The 14511-nt window shown below is 42.2% G+C and overlaps 1 protein-coding gene across 1 annotated transcript in view; it reads left to right on the top strand.

Moving 5' to 3' along the window:
• Positions 1 to 10639, top strand: part of LOC141063469 (regulator of microtubule dynamics protein 2-like) — a 154800-nt gene extending 144161 nt beyond the window's left edge. Inside the window, exon 11 of the mRNA XM_073557512.1 lies at positions 9162 to 10639. Within this exon, the coding sequence (XP_073413613.1) occupies positions 9162 to 9215 (54 nt within the window). The 3' untranslated portion in view covers positions 9216 to 10639. The remainder of the gene's footprint in view (positions 1 to 9161) is intronic.
• Positions 10640 to 14511: the final 3872 nt, after the last annotated feature.

Below are 14511 nucleotides of genomic sequence, written 5' to 3'. Positions count from 1 at the left end.
CACATCTAGATAAGCTTCTTGGGGGGTCTAGTTTCCAAAATGGGGTCACTTTTGGGGGGTTTCCACTGTTTAGGCACATCAGGGGCTCTGCAAACGTAACATGACGCCCGCAGACCATTCCATCGAAGTCTGGATTACAAAACGGCGCTCCTTCCCTTCTGAGTTCTGCCATGCACCCAAACAGTAGTTCCACCCCACATATGGGGCATCAGCGTATTCAGGACAAATTGCACAACAACTTTTGGGGTCCTATTTCTCCTGTTAACCTTGTGAAAATAAAAATTTGTGGGCAAAAAGATAATTTTTGTAGAAAAAAATGATTATTTTATTTTCACGGCTCTACGTTATAAACTTCTGTGAAGCAGTTGGGGGTTCAAAGTGCTCACCACACATCTAGATTAGCTCCTTGGGGGGTCTAGTTTCCAAAATGGGGTCACTTGTGGGGGGTTTCCACTGTTTAGGTACATCAGGGGCTCTCCAAATGTGACATGGTGTCCGATCTCAATTCCAGGCAATTTTGCGTTGAAAAAGTCAAACAGCGCTCCTTCCCTTCTGAGCTCTGCCATGCACCCACACAGTGGTTTACTCCCACATATGGGGTATCTGCGTACTCAGGACAAATTGCACAACAACATTTGAGGTCCTTTTACCCTTGGGAAAATAAAAATTGGGGATGAAAAGATCATTTTTTGGGAAAAAATATAATTTTTTAATTTTACGGCTCTATGTTATAAACTTCCGTGAAGCCCTTGAGCATTCAGAGCTCTCACCACACATCTAGATAAGTTCCTTGGGGGGTCTAGTTTCCGAAATGGGGTTACTTGTGGGGGGTTTCCACTGTTTAGGCACATCAGGGGCTCTCCAAATGCGACACGGCATCCGATCTCAATTCCAGCCAAAAAGTCAAATGGCGCTGCTTTCCTTCCGAGCTCTGCCATGCGCCCAAATAGTGGTTTACCCCCACATATGGGATATCAATGTACTCAGGAAAAATTGCACAATAACTTTTGGGGTCCTGTTGATGAGAAAATAAAAATTGGGGGTGAAAAAGATCATTTTTGTGGAAAAAATGTGATTTTTTTAATTTTACGGCTCTATGTTAACCTTCTGTGAAGCCCTTGGGGGTTCAAAGTGCTCACCACACATCTAGATAAGCTCCTTGGGGGGGTCTAATTTCCAAAATGGGGTCACTTGTGAGGGGTTTCCACTGTTTATGTACATCAGGGGCTTTCCAAACGCGACATGGCGTCCGCTCTCGATTCCAGTCAATTTGACATTCAAAACCTCAAATGATGCTCCTTCCCTTCTGAGCACTGCCGTGCGCCTAAAGATTGGTCTTCCTCCACACATGGGGTACAAATATTGTGGTTCATTTTCTCCTGAAACCCTTGACAAAATTAAAAAAAAAATTTGTCCAAAGATAAATTTTGCTGAAAAAAAGTTAAATGTTAATTTTTTCCTTCCTTATTGCTTCAATTCTTATGAAGTACCTAAATGGTTAATAAACTTTTGAATGTGGTTTTGAACACCTTGAGGGGTGCAGTTTTTAGAATGGTGTCACTTTTGGATATTTTCTGTCATATTGACCCCTCAAAGTGACTTCAAATGTGAGGCGGTCCATAAAAAAAATGGTTTTGTAAATTTTGTTGTAAAAATGAGAAATCACTGGTCAACTTTTAACCCTTATAACTTCGTAACAAAAAAAAAATTTTGGTTCCAAAATTGTCCTGACGTAAAGTAGACATATGGGAAATGTTATTTATTAACTTTTTTTGTGACATATCTCTCTGATTTAAGGGCATAAAAATTAAAAGTTTGATCACTGCAAAATTTTAAACATTTTTGCCTTATTTCCGTTTTTTTCATTAATAAACGCAAGTCATATTGAGGAAATTTTACCACTAACATGAAGTACAATATGTCACGAAAAAATATTCTCAGAATCAGCAGGATCCGTTGAAGCGTTCCAGAGTTATAAGCACATAAAGTGACAGTGGTCTGATTTCAAAATTATTCTTAATATAAAGTTGGCACACACACGTGGAATCCAATGCAAATAGTGGTTTAATAAGGTACAGTACATACAATGACGTTTCGGTCTGTATTACCTTCATCAATGTACTAAAAATAAAAGTGGATATAAGTATCAAATAAATCAAGTATATATACAGGCTGTACAACACTTGGTTAAGTCAGGACACAGAGTATGATTAACATGATTCATATACTGAAACCATTATGGCTATTCGCTTAATGTGTGAAATAAATCAAATATACGCAAAGGTTGTACAACACTTAATAAAGTCTGGGTATCAAATATGGTTTCCATGGTATATATGCAAAAAACATGTGCAGCATTATAGCTAGTAGCATACTATATTAAACACAGAGTCACAACAATCCAAAGTGCAAGAAACGGTTAATGAGAGCGACACATACCCCTAAGAAAACACTGTGATTCCTATTGTCAGGGCAATAAAAGGAGAATTCTATGGAAAAGAAAGAGGTGGTGACGACATGATAGGTGGATAGCATTATATGGGTGGTGAGGAAAAATATATGCAATGCCAACATACCATAGATAATATAAGGGAACGGCTTGGGGCCGGTTTGCAGTAATTACAATATAGTCGCCATTAACAGCGTAAAAATAAAGTGGACGCCTATCATAAAAGTAGAAATTAGTGATGTCTGGTATATCTTACCCTTTGAAGGTGCACAGTGCAGGAAACAGCATGGACACGGCATCCGCCGCAAGTCACGTGTGCTGAATGAGGTAGAACTGACGGCACATATATGTGTAAGGAGGAGGGCGGCTGGGTGGAAGTGCGTCACCGGTAATCGTCTGGCGTGCACTCCAGCGTCGCCCGGGTGCGTTCCACTAGCCGGAAAATGCTGGCAGGGGAGAGAGAATGTGCTCCGCCTCCTAAGGAGGGGAGGGGACTGCTTACCACTGCTGTGCAAGTCAGGGCATAATAACCAAGTGCTGTTACCCAGTGAGTGGTGATAATGGAAAGTGAGTGGATATCACTGTTATACCGCTGTGGAATCAGACGTGTAGAAGTCAGGCGGTGCCACGAGGGTGCATAGTGACTTTCAGACATTGGTGACTTCATAATATTCAGTGTGGTTGATTCTGTAATAAAAATGCATACAATTAGTATCATGAATTGAATCGATGTTGCATCACAGACCACTCATGGAAACTTACATGCCTGAAATAAAGAATTAAGTTAAGATATGACAAATGACTGGACATCGTATTCTCGATTTAACCCCTTCGGTGCCAATATATTAAGTTCGTGGATCCAATATGCCTCTCTCCTTTTTAGATTAATACGATTACCCCCCCACCCCCACGTGGAAGTTGGACTTGCTCGATGACTTGATATTTTAATTGAGCAATCGAATGGCCTGTAGTGACGAAATGGAAAGGGATCGGCAGAAGTAAATTTCTACACCTGATGGTGGACTTGTGTTTCGAGATTCGATCCCGTACAGGTTGTGTAGTCTCTCCCACGTATAGTAAACCACACGGGCATTTAATCAAATACATGACAAAAGACGTGTTACATGTGTAGTATTCTTTTATGTTGTATTGCTTGCCTGTATGGGGATGGTAAAAAGAGCTACCCTTGTGGACATTATTACATTGTGTACACTGTAGGCAGGGGAACGTACCGTATTTGAGGTTCATGAGAAAACGTTGTCGATTAGATGGGCGAGAAGGACCCACATCTGCTCTGACCAGAAGATCCTGTAGATTCCGTGGTCTCCTGAAACAGGGGAGGAATGGTTTGCTGAATTCCCAGCAGAACATCGAGTGTTGCAGAAAGGCCTTTCTTTCTGCCCTAGTTACAAGTATAACACATTTAACCTAGATATGTATCTACAAAGGTTTTATAGGTCTCTTAGATTCAAATTGCAATTTTCTGACAAAGTTGACACCGATAGGCAGGTTACCTCACCTGAGACTTCGGTCATTTCTGCCTTGAGCTTAGGCCTTAGGAACAGGAGTAACTATAGACCCCTACAGGGTCTCATGCCTTGGAGACATTTATCTCCTTTGTAGATGATACATTCCAAAGACTCAGGGATGACATCAACAAAGGAAATGTACATTTCCCTTCAAATCTGACCCCACTCGATCAACAGGCCTTAAAAAAACATACAGAATGATAAAGATATAATCATTAAGCCTGCGGATAAGGGTGGAGCAATTGTGATTCTTGATAAAACAATTTACTTTGGCGAAATACAACGCCAATTAGGAGATCACTCCGTTTACCAACTACTTCAAGGGGACCCAACCCATTAAGTTGAACACTTGGTTCAGGAGAGATTAACTAGAAATAGAGGGGTTCTTGACAATAAAACATGCGAGTATTTAATCAAACAGTTCCCTATAACTCCGGTCTTCTATGTAGTTTCCAAAGTACATAAAAATTTAGACAACCCCACGGGGAGGCCGATTGTGGCTTCCACAGAATCTGTGTTCTCACCAATCTCAAAATACTTGGAAAAGATCCTGACACCCCTTACAAAACGGACATCGTCATTTCTCTTGGACACAGGGACCTTCTTGGATGTAATACATAATTTAGGCCAGATTCCACCTAATGCTATCCTTGTGACGTTTGATGTAAAGGACCTATACACATCCATACCACACTTAGAGGGCATTAAATAAGTACGTTGACTGTTGGAACTATCTGAATATGATCCAGAACAAGTCAATCTCTGTTGTGACCTCTCAATTGTCCTAACAAGGAATTTTTTCCTTTTTGAGGACAATTTTTATTTGCAGGTAAAGGGCACCGCTATGGGCTCGAACACAGCACCTCCTCCGTATGGTAATTGTTATGTAGCCCACTTTGAGGAAAGTGTAGTCTATACGGATGACCTCTTTCGCACACATGCTCTGGTGTGGAAGAGGTACATCGACAATATTTTCTGTATCTGGGGGGCCCACCAGATACGTTAGATTCATTCTTTTCCTTTTTACAATCATCATGGCCTGGACTTTCCTTCACGTTGACACATGACTTGAGACAGATTAATTTTCTGGATACGCTAGTCATCAAAGATGACTCTGGTCACCTCTCTACTGACTTGTATACCAAGCCATCCGATCGCAACAGTCTACTTCAATATGCGAGTTTTCATCCTACTAGAATGAAAAACTCCATACCAAAATCACAAATGAAAAGGGTACAAAGAATAGTGTCTAATACTCTGACTCAAGAGAAACGCATGACAGAGATTTGATCTAAATTCTCAGAAAGGGGGTATCCCCCAAATGTATTGAACACCATAGATCTGTCTACTCCCCCACGGCCAAAAATGGGCAGTCGCATCCCTTTTGTCCATGATTTCCATCCCTTTGCCTATCGACTTCATACCAGCATACGACGACACTGGCACATCCTCAGGACAGCTCATCCTAATATTAGGGAATTCAGCGAACCATTCCTCCCCTGTTTCAGGAGACCATAAAATTTACGGGATTTTCTGATCAGAGCAGATGTGGGTCCTTCTCGCCCGTCTAATCGACAGCGTTTTCTTATGAACCCCAAATACTATACCTTCCCCTGCCTACAGTGTACACAATGTAATAATGTCCAGAAGGGTAGCTCTTTTCACCATCCCCATACAGGCAAGCAATACAACATAAAAGAATACTACACATGTAACACGTCTTTTGTCGTGTATTTAATTAAATGCCCGTGTGGTTTACTATACGTGGGAGAGACTACACAACCTGTACGGGATTGAATCTCGAAACACAAGTCCAACATCAGGTGTAGAAATTTACTTCTGCCGATCCCTTTCCATTTCGTCACTACAGGCCATTCGATTGCTCAATTAAAATATCAAGTCATCGAGCAAGTCCAACTTCCACGTTGGGGGGGGGGGTAATCGTATTAATCTCCTAAAAAGGAGAGAGGCATATTGGATCCACGAACTTAATACAATGTCACCGAAGGGGTTAAATAGAGAATATGATGTCCAGTCATTTGTCATGTCTTAACTTAATTCTTTATTTCAGGCGTGTAAGTTTCCATGAGTGGTCTGTGATGCAACATCGATTCAATTCATGATACTAATTGTATGCATTTTTATTACAGAATCAACCACACTGAATATTATGAAGTCACCAATGTCTGAAAGTCACTATGCACCCTCGTGGCACCGCCTGACTTCTACACGTCTGATTCCACAGCGGTATAACAGTGATATCCACTCACTTTCCATTATCACCACTCACTGGGTAACAGCACTTAGTTATTATGCCCTGACTTGCACAGCAGTGGTAAGCAGTCCCCTCCCCTTCTTAGGAGGCGGAGCGCATTCTCTCTTCCCTGCCAGCATTTTCCGGCTAGTGGAACGCACCCGGGCGACGCTGGAGCGCACGCCGGACGATTACCGGTGACGCACTTCCACCCAGCCGCCCTCCTCCTTACACATAAATGTGCCGTCAGTTCTACCTCATTCAGCACACGTGACTTGCGGCGGATGCCGTGTCCATGCTGTTTCCTGCACTGTGCACCTTCAAAGGGTAAGATATAGCAGACATCTCTAATTTCTACTTTTATGATAGGCGTCCACTTTATGTTTAAGTTGTTAATGGCGACTATATTGTAATTACTGCAAACCGGCCCCAAGCCGTTCCCTTATATTAACTACGGTATGTTGGCATTGCATATATTTTTCCTCACCACCCATATAATACTATCCACCTATCATGACGTCACCACCTCTTTCTTTTCCATAGAATTCTCCTTTTATTGCCCTGACAATAGGTACCACAGTGTTTTCTTAGGGGTATGTGCCTCTCTCATTAACCGTTTCTTGCACTTTGGATTGTTGTGACTCTGTGTTTAATATAGTATGCTACTAGCTATAATGCTGCACATGTTTTTTGCATATATACCATGGAAACCATATTTGATACCCAGACTTTATTATGTGTTGTACAACCTTTGCATCTATTTGATTTATTTCATACATTAAGCGAATAGCCATAATGGTTTCAGTATATGAATCATGTTAATCATACTCTGTGTCCTGACTTAACCAAGTGTTGTACAGCCTGTATATATACTTGATTTATTTGATACTTATATCCACTTTTATTTTTAGTACATTGATGAAGGTAATACAGACCGAAACGTCATTGTATGTACTGTACCTTATTAAACCACTATTTGCATTGGATTCCACGTGTGTGTGCCAACTTTATATTAAGATTTGTCACGGATTGGGGATCCTACTTGTGCACCACAATTAGAGAGTTGTGCCATCGGTCTGCTATTACTGATTTCAAAATTAGGCCTGGTCTTTAACCTACAAAATGGCTTGGTCGTTAAGGGGTTAAAGGGATGAAGTTTGGGACCACCAGAAATCTTCCTAGACCTGGCCGTCCAGCCAAACTGAGCAATCATGGGAGAAGAGCCTTGGTGAGAGAGGTAAAGAAGAACCCCAAGATCACTGTGGCTGAGCTCCACAGATGCAGTAGGGAGATGGGAGACAGTTCCACAAAATCAACTATCACTGCAACCCTCCATCAGTCGGGCCTTTATGGCAGAGTGGCCCCACAGAAGCCTCTCAGTGCCAGACATAAGAAAGCCTGCATAGAGTTTGCTAAAAAAAACACATGAAGAACTTCCCAGAATATGAGAAATAAGATTCTCTGGTCTGATGAGACGAAGATAGAACTTTTTGGTGATAATGCTAAGCGGTATATGGAGAAAACCAGGCACTGCTCATCACCTGCCCAATACAATCCCAACAGTGAAACGTGGTGGCAGCATCATGCTATGGGGGTGTTTTTCAGCTGCAGGGAAAGGACGACTGGTTGCAATTGAAGGAAACATGAATGCGGCCAAGTACAGAGATATTCTGGATGAAAACCATCAAATTCCAATATTTTGCGTTCGACTTGGGTCGCCGCATCGTCAAAACGGTGCATGCGGAGGCATCCGCATGACTTGCGTACCCAATGTTAAAGATAAATACGCAGGCAGCATGCAGACGTAGGCAGAGCTGACTGGAGGAGGTGCGGCAGTGGGCGGAGCTTCTCAGAGGAAGTCCGCAGCCCTCCACAGCTCGGCCATCCGCAAATGTGAACCTAGCCTAAGTGATACATTGATGGAATTAGAATCTCTGTACCTACAATATGTTGCTGTCAGGTTTCATACCTTTAATCCCTTGTTTCCAGCGTCACATCCCTGGTACTCTTAAAATGTTTTGTTTAGATGATTGCAGTGGTGATGCAAAGTATAACCTACTTGCACTGACTATTCTATACTATAGCTATAATTCCCTCTGATTATCCTTAAAATCTAACAGCATACTACAGGATTGTTTCTTTCCTGTGGAACAGCTGCTCCAAGTTGTTGTTGTTGACTTGGGTGCCAAGTTCCCCAGTATCCAACTCCAGGGCCCCACTTTTCAACCACATGCAAATGTGACATTATCCTCAATCACAAATTTACATAACCATGAACTGGGTAGATTGTTAAGTGAATAAGATGATGCCTTTGTCTGTACGTAATGATTCAAATATATGGTGCTAATTACTGCTCATATAAGAGGGTGGTAGCCCACTCTTCCACATTTGCCCACCAGAGAATTCTCCTGTTGGCCAGTCCAAGCCTGGTTGTAAACCATCCTGTCTTAAAAGACCTATAACAGATGTAAATTTCCTGTGGATGGTTGCTTCATTTTCAGAATGATTGTAATGATTTCATTATTAAATTATATTGGAGAACTACTGCAGTGTATAAACTACCTAAGGCCTGGATCACACTTCCGTTTTTTTAAATCCGTCCAAATCCATCGTTTTCCGTTAAACGGATCCGCCATGTTTTTGGCGGATCCGTTTTTCTCCCCATAGACTTGCATTAGCAGCTACCGCGGATCCGTCAAAAAAACGGATCCGTTAGCATCCGATAGCGGCAAAAAACAGAAATGGATCCGTTTGGCGGACACAAAAAACGGATGTGTGAAACAGGGCTAATCTAAAAGTATAGAATCACTAGGCATTAACCGATTTGCATTTCTTTGTACTGGATTTGAATTTCACATCCAATCAGAATTGAAATGTTGTAGATTAGTATATTGACACTTTCATCGATGTAGATTTGTCTTCATTTTAGGATATCGATGCCCAGAAAGATTTGGAAGCCTTGACTGTGTCTCTGAGGCAGTGAGATGAACAGATTCCAAGTAACCATTTATCACTTTTGGATACAATAAGCCCCTAATATATCATGGAAATAAGTTTTTTAACTGTATTGTCAAAAATCATTGTTTAATTTTTGATTATAATTTAGACTATCTTGACCTGTTTTTGAAAAATTGATTGGGTGATTACGTTATAGAGCCATTACCTTATAGCTCTCGTCAGTGTAATCCTGATAGACAATTATGCTTTAAAATACGCTGTAGAAGATTTTAAATTAAAACATGTTTGCACAGGTGGACATAGCATTTGACGTTTTGTTTTTGAAAAGGTGATGCTAAGGCAATGTGCACACGCTGCGGATTGGGCTGTGGATTTTTCCACGCGGATTTGGCAAAATCCGCAGGTAAATCCGCAGATCAAAAGACCTGCGGTTTATCTGCGGCTTAGCCCTGCGGTTTCACACCTCTACAATGTTAAAGGTGTGAAACCGCTGCGGATTCCGCACAAACAATTGACATGCTGCGGATTGTAATCCACAGCAAATCCGCGCGGAAAAAACCGTCAGCGTGGGTACAGCGGATTTTAAAACCCATAGGCTAACATGGTACTGTACCATGTCAGCAGAACTGCTGCGGATCCGCAGGGCCAAATCCGCTGCGGATCCGCAGCGTGTGCACATAGCCTAAGAGATTGTTTTGCAACCAATTGAAATGAAGAAATCTGCGTGAATAGGTATTGCATCCATATTACGCTGTTAAAGGGAAGCTATCGGCAGAAAATGACCTGCTGTTTAAATCAGGTTTTTGTGTTTTTTTTAAACATTTTTAGCAATTTTTTTTACATACAAAGATTTGTGTCAAAGATTAAAAAAATAGAACTCTTGCCAGTTTTCACGCTAGCTACTTGGCTTCTTTTAGACTCTTAACTTGCTATTGTTTTAGGAAACAATACATGCACATAGCTACAATGGTTGCTTCCTTACCCTACCTTTTGTATTGAAGTGTCTAATGAACTGTGAAAAGCTAATTGTGAAGGGAGGGCCGTTGTAATTGGTGGATCCTGTGTTATCAGCTGTGCATAGGGGCAGTTACCTGTCATTGTAATCCTGCCTCTGATAACATGGAGCTTTGCCTTAAAAGTAAAGAAAATGACTCTAAAAAAGCTGTAGTAGCAAGTATGAAAATTGCAAGATTACTAAATTAAGCTTTTTGTTTTTTAATAAAGCTGATAATATGGAAAAAAAAAAAAGCATAACTTCGCCTTTTATTTTTAAACACAATTCACTAAAAAACAAAACTAAATTGACATTTTCTGCTGATAGTTTCCCTTTACGTCTGTATGTACTGATATATTTTATGAGGGTATAAGGAATAATGTACTGAATAAGCAATACTAAGTAACATAATAAAAGTATTTTATGTTAAATAAATGTTTTGCTTTTCTTAATAAGCCATTTATAAGTCAATATTTCTGTGTGAAATTTGCAGACTACATTTCATGAAAGCAAATAAAAATAGAGAAGGCAGACCTACTACGTTACTATCAAAAGTACCAGCAGTTTATCCCACCTATACAACACCTAGGGGTTTTCCACTTTTAGAATTATGGAGCCCAAACCAATCCGGTAATGTAAAACAACAAAGCCAAGTGGTACTTATCCTTCCCAGCTCCGGTGCCACCTCATCTGTTCTCTGTGCTGCAGCGGTGACTATGTTGACTGCTTCCATCCCTTCTGCAGCCAATTAATGAGTTCAGCGGCTTTGCCAATGTACACTGCAAAAGCCGCTGAGTTCAGTGATTGGCTGCAGCAGTGATGTGAGCTGTATCTGTGATATCAGTGTCCAGACACTGAGACCAGCCAAGCGTTGAGGAGCATAATCAACAGCAGACGGACTTATAAACCACAGTACAATATGGCGGTGTACAAGATTTTTATGTTTTTTTGTACTGGAAAATATGGCACCCAGTATCTGACAACGCTAGGGCCTATGGAAAGAGAGGCACAGCCCTTGTTTGGTAATAGCTGTGCAGGACTATCCACTAAAAAGTAGAAGCATTGAGGAATTTGCCCCAAAGATTGTAGAAAATACAAATAATAAAGCTTCTGTTCAAGATGGAAAGACCCAGCACCATAGTGATAACTCGGTCAGTTTCTTTGTTATTGTTGTTAATAACACTCTGCTCCTGCTTTGCTGAAAGCAGCAGCCGAGTGTCAGAGACAGAGAAATTAATTTCTCCATCACACTGCACTTGAGTGCAGTGCGATGCTTCACACGCACCCATAGCTTTAAATGGGTGCGTGTGATCCGAATTCAGCATGTTGCATCTTTTTTTTCCCATCCAATCGCAATCCAGTCGGAGCAGGGAAAAAAACGCAATTGAAAATAGAAGCGTAGGATTAAATTGGTACGAATGCAATCCATTTTTTTATTGTACTGCATTCATCTGATTTGATCTCAAGTAGGGGCAAGGCCTAAGCATGGAGAACAGAAAGTGGAGAAGAGCATTGTCTGAGGACAGGGTGCCGACACTTGTGGCCATGACTGAAACTTATGTTTTAAAAATGTAATACTCAGTTTTCTGGGATTTTAGGTCCCGTGGGTTGGTTCTATCGTGGATTGACTGATTTCTCTATATAAAATCTTCTACAAAGAAAGCTGTCACTGATGTGACTGCCCACTGGGCTGAAAATCCCAGAAAGATCAGAGTTTTAAATTATTAAAGCACAGGTTAAAATGGCTCATTTATTGCCAATATATACATCAATCTGCTCTGCTCCCCTTGCTATATAACATGATGCCTGAAGGTTGAAATGCATTTTCATGGTGTTAGGTTCCCTTTAAATTCACAAGATGAACACTTGAAATGGTCTGAATTACTTTTTTTTTTTTAATATTTATAACCGTCTGCAAACAAGGTAAGAATCAGTAACATACATAGCATATAAAGACAAAGAAGGCCATAACAATATCCAGAAAGTGTAGCTTGAAAGACACAAAGGAAGACGGGGTTATTCAGTATAACAGTCAGTCCCGACTCCCGACCCCAACTCCCCCCAGGCACGTCTGAAACCTTGCAGGTTTAATCAGGTAAGCCTAATAGGTGTGTTACCAGATATAAGCTCTCTCATATACCAATTGGTGAATTGAAAGCAACCATGTAATGCTTGACGCACCGATAGTGGCTCCAGATCAATAAAGAAGGACCATGTAGCATAAAGTTGCGTATGACTTTCTTTATGAAGTATGGACTCAATCCAATCCATTTTAAACAAATATGTTACCTTCGAAGAAATTAGATTTAGTGAAGGGGTTGTGTCCTGTGCCCACAAATGCAGAATTCTCTTGCGGGTAGCCGCCGCCCAAATAGTTAAAACACGTCGTTGCTGAGCAGAGAGTCCAGAGTAGTTGATCCCGTGGGAGAATACTAAATAGCACCCAGTCCGGAGATAATGTAAAGCGAATGTTGAAGGTGTTAGTGAGATGGCGAAGAAGCAAATCCCAAGCCTCCTGTATCTTCGGACAATCCCAGAGACAATGAAAGATGTCAGCTGGAGAGTGTAAACACTTGGGACAAGAGGGATTAGCCGATAGAGATATCCTAGATTTGACCTCCGGGGAGATGTAAGCCCTATGGAAAATCATGAGGGTGTAGGGAAGGTGACCTGACGGACGAACGGACCTGTCAGTATAGAGAAGGAAAGGTTTGCACAGTTTAGGTAGGTGTCGGGTACTACAGTGGGAAAACAGCTAGGAAAGTGTAGTGGACATGCAGTACCTTGGGTTGACCATTAGAGGGCAGGGAGGAGTGTGAGCAAAGGACTTGACCTCAGCTTAGGGCTTAGGAAACCGTTGGTCATGGGGGGCGGAGTTACAGGGATCCAGGAAAGGTATAAATACTGAGGGAGGTGTTGTGAGTTCATTTTCCCCTTCACTACTGAGGCCCGAGGAACTCCCTCTTCTGGTGAAGAAAGTAGTGAGCCTGATTGTCAAACACCTGGGGCTGATGATGATGACTGGCTGAGTGGAGTTAATGACTGGATATAAGGCTGCTGACGCCCTTCTGGCCTGCGGGTGATTTCTCTGTGGACTTCTAGGAAACCAGTCTGATTCCTGCTCATCTAAAGCTAAGATTTCTGTTTTGCCTTTTTGCATTAGTGTTTTGTTTTCCTTGCTTTTCTGGATTCTGCCATTCCCTGCTGGGGTGAGCTGAATCTCCTTTTGCCTGTTGCTCTGTTTTCAGAATATTCCTGAGTACTGACATAGCCTTTTTTGAAGCCTAGCGTCTTCAGGGCCTTTTTTACTGTCAGTTTGTTGGCTCTTATTTTCATAGGGTTTTTCACGGATTGCAGACAACAGCCTTCCGGTCCTTTCCTATCTAAGCTAGCTTGGGCCCCATCTTTGCTCAGTCTATCTTTCTGTCTGTGTTTTGTTCTTTCTTCTTGCTTCACCGTCATTATATGTGGGGGGCTGCCTTTTGCTTTGGGGTCTGCTCTGGGGCAGTTTAGATTTCCCTTTCTGTCTTTAGGCTATGTAGTCCTCCGGCTGTGATCGAGGGGCCTAGGGCATCGTAGGAGCCCCCCACGGCTACTGCTAGTTGTGTTGATAGGTTCAGGGGTCTGCAATCCGATAGTTGCCAACTTCTCTGGTTTTCTGGACTTAGCTAGCATTTCTATTTTTGCCTCCTACGGTGACTCAATCATAACAGGGAGGGTTCCAGAAAGTCCAGTCCCCAGGGGGAGCTCAGGTGACAGGAGGACTACGACAGTTCGTGCACTCTGAGGAGAACCAGACCAGGGGGACTGAGGAGAGAGAACGTCAGGGGGGTGGTTCTGACAGGAAGAACCGCAGAAGTGACGAGACACGGGGTGTGGGACACTGTATTTGACACGACGCCTGACCAGTAAAATTGCTGTTGGTTTACGGGCCTAAGGCGGCCACAGTGACGGACCTGTCAGGAGCGTCAAACAGTGAAGAAGGGACGGTACGTGCATGTACGTCCCTAATGTAAAGGGTACGGTGTGTATAACGGGCCCTGGAAACGGTGGGCCATGAAGTAAAGAGAAGTGCGGTGTACTGCGGAGGCCGTCAAGTGGGCGGCAAGAGAGAATAAAACTTGGACCTGTTGCACCCAGAATCTGTCTCCATCTTGTCTCTGTTTCGTCTCTGCGCGGTCAGAAGAAGGACCACCCCCCAGCTCGGCCCACCGACCCTACAAGGGCCATAGTGGAGTAGCTGTGATATGGCAATAAAGAGTTTAAACGTAGAGTGGTTTCAAAAGATCAGTCAGTCTATAATTTGATAGTTGTGATACCCATCTGC

The sequence above is a fragment of the Dendrobates tinctorius genome, unplaced genomic scaffold, assembly GCF_039654945.1.
Source record: "Dendrobates tinctorius isolate UK_male_01 unplaced genomic scaffold, ASM3965494v1 ptg000250l, whole genome shotgun sequence".
NCBI lineage: Eukaryota > Metazoa > Chordata > Amphibia > Anura > Dendrobatidae > Dendrobates > Dendrobates tinctorius.
The sequence above is the reverse complement of the archived record's forward strand: the minus strand, read 5'-3'. Positions and strand labels throughout refer to the sequence as shown.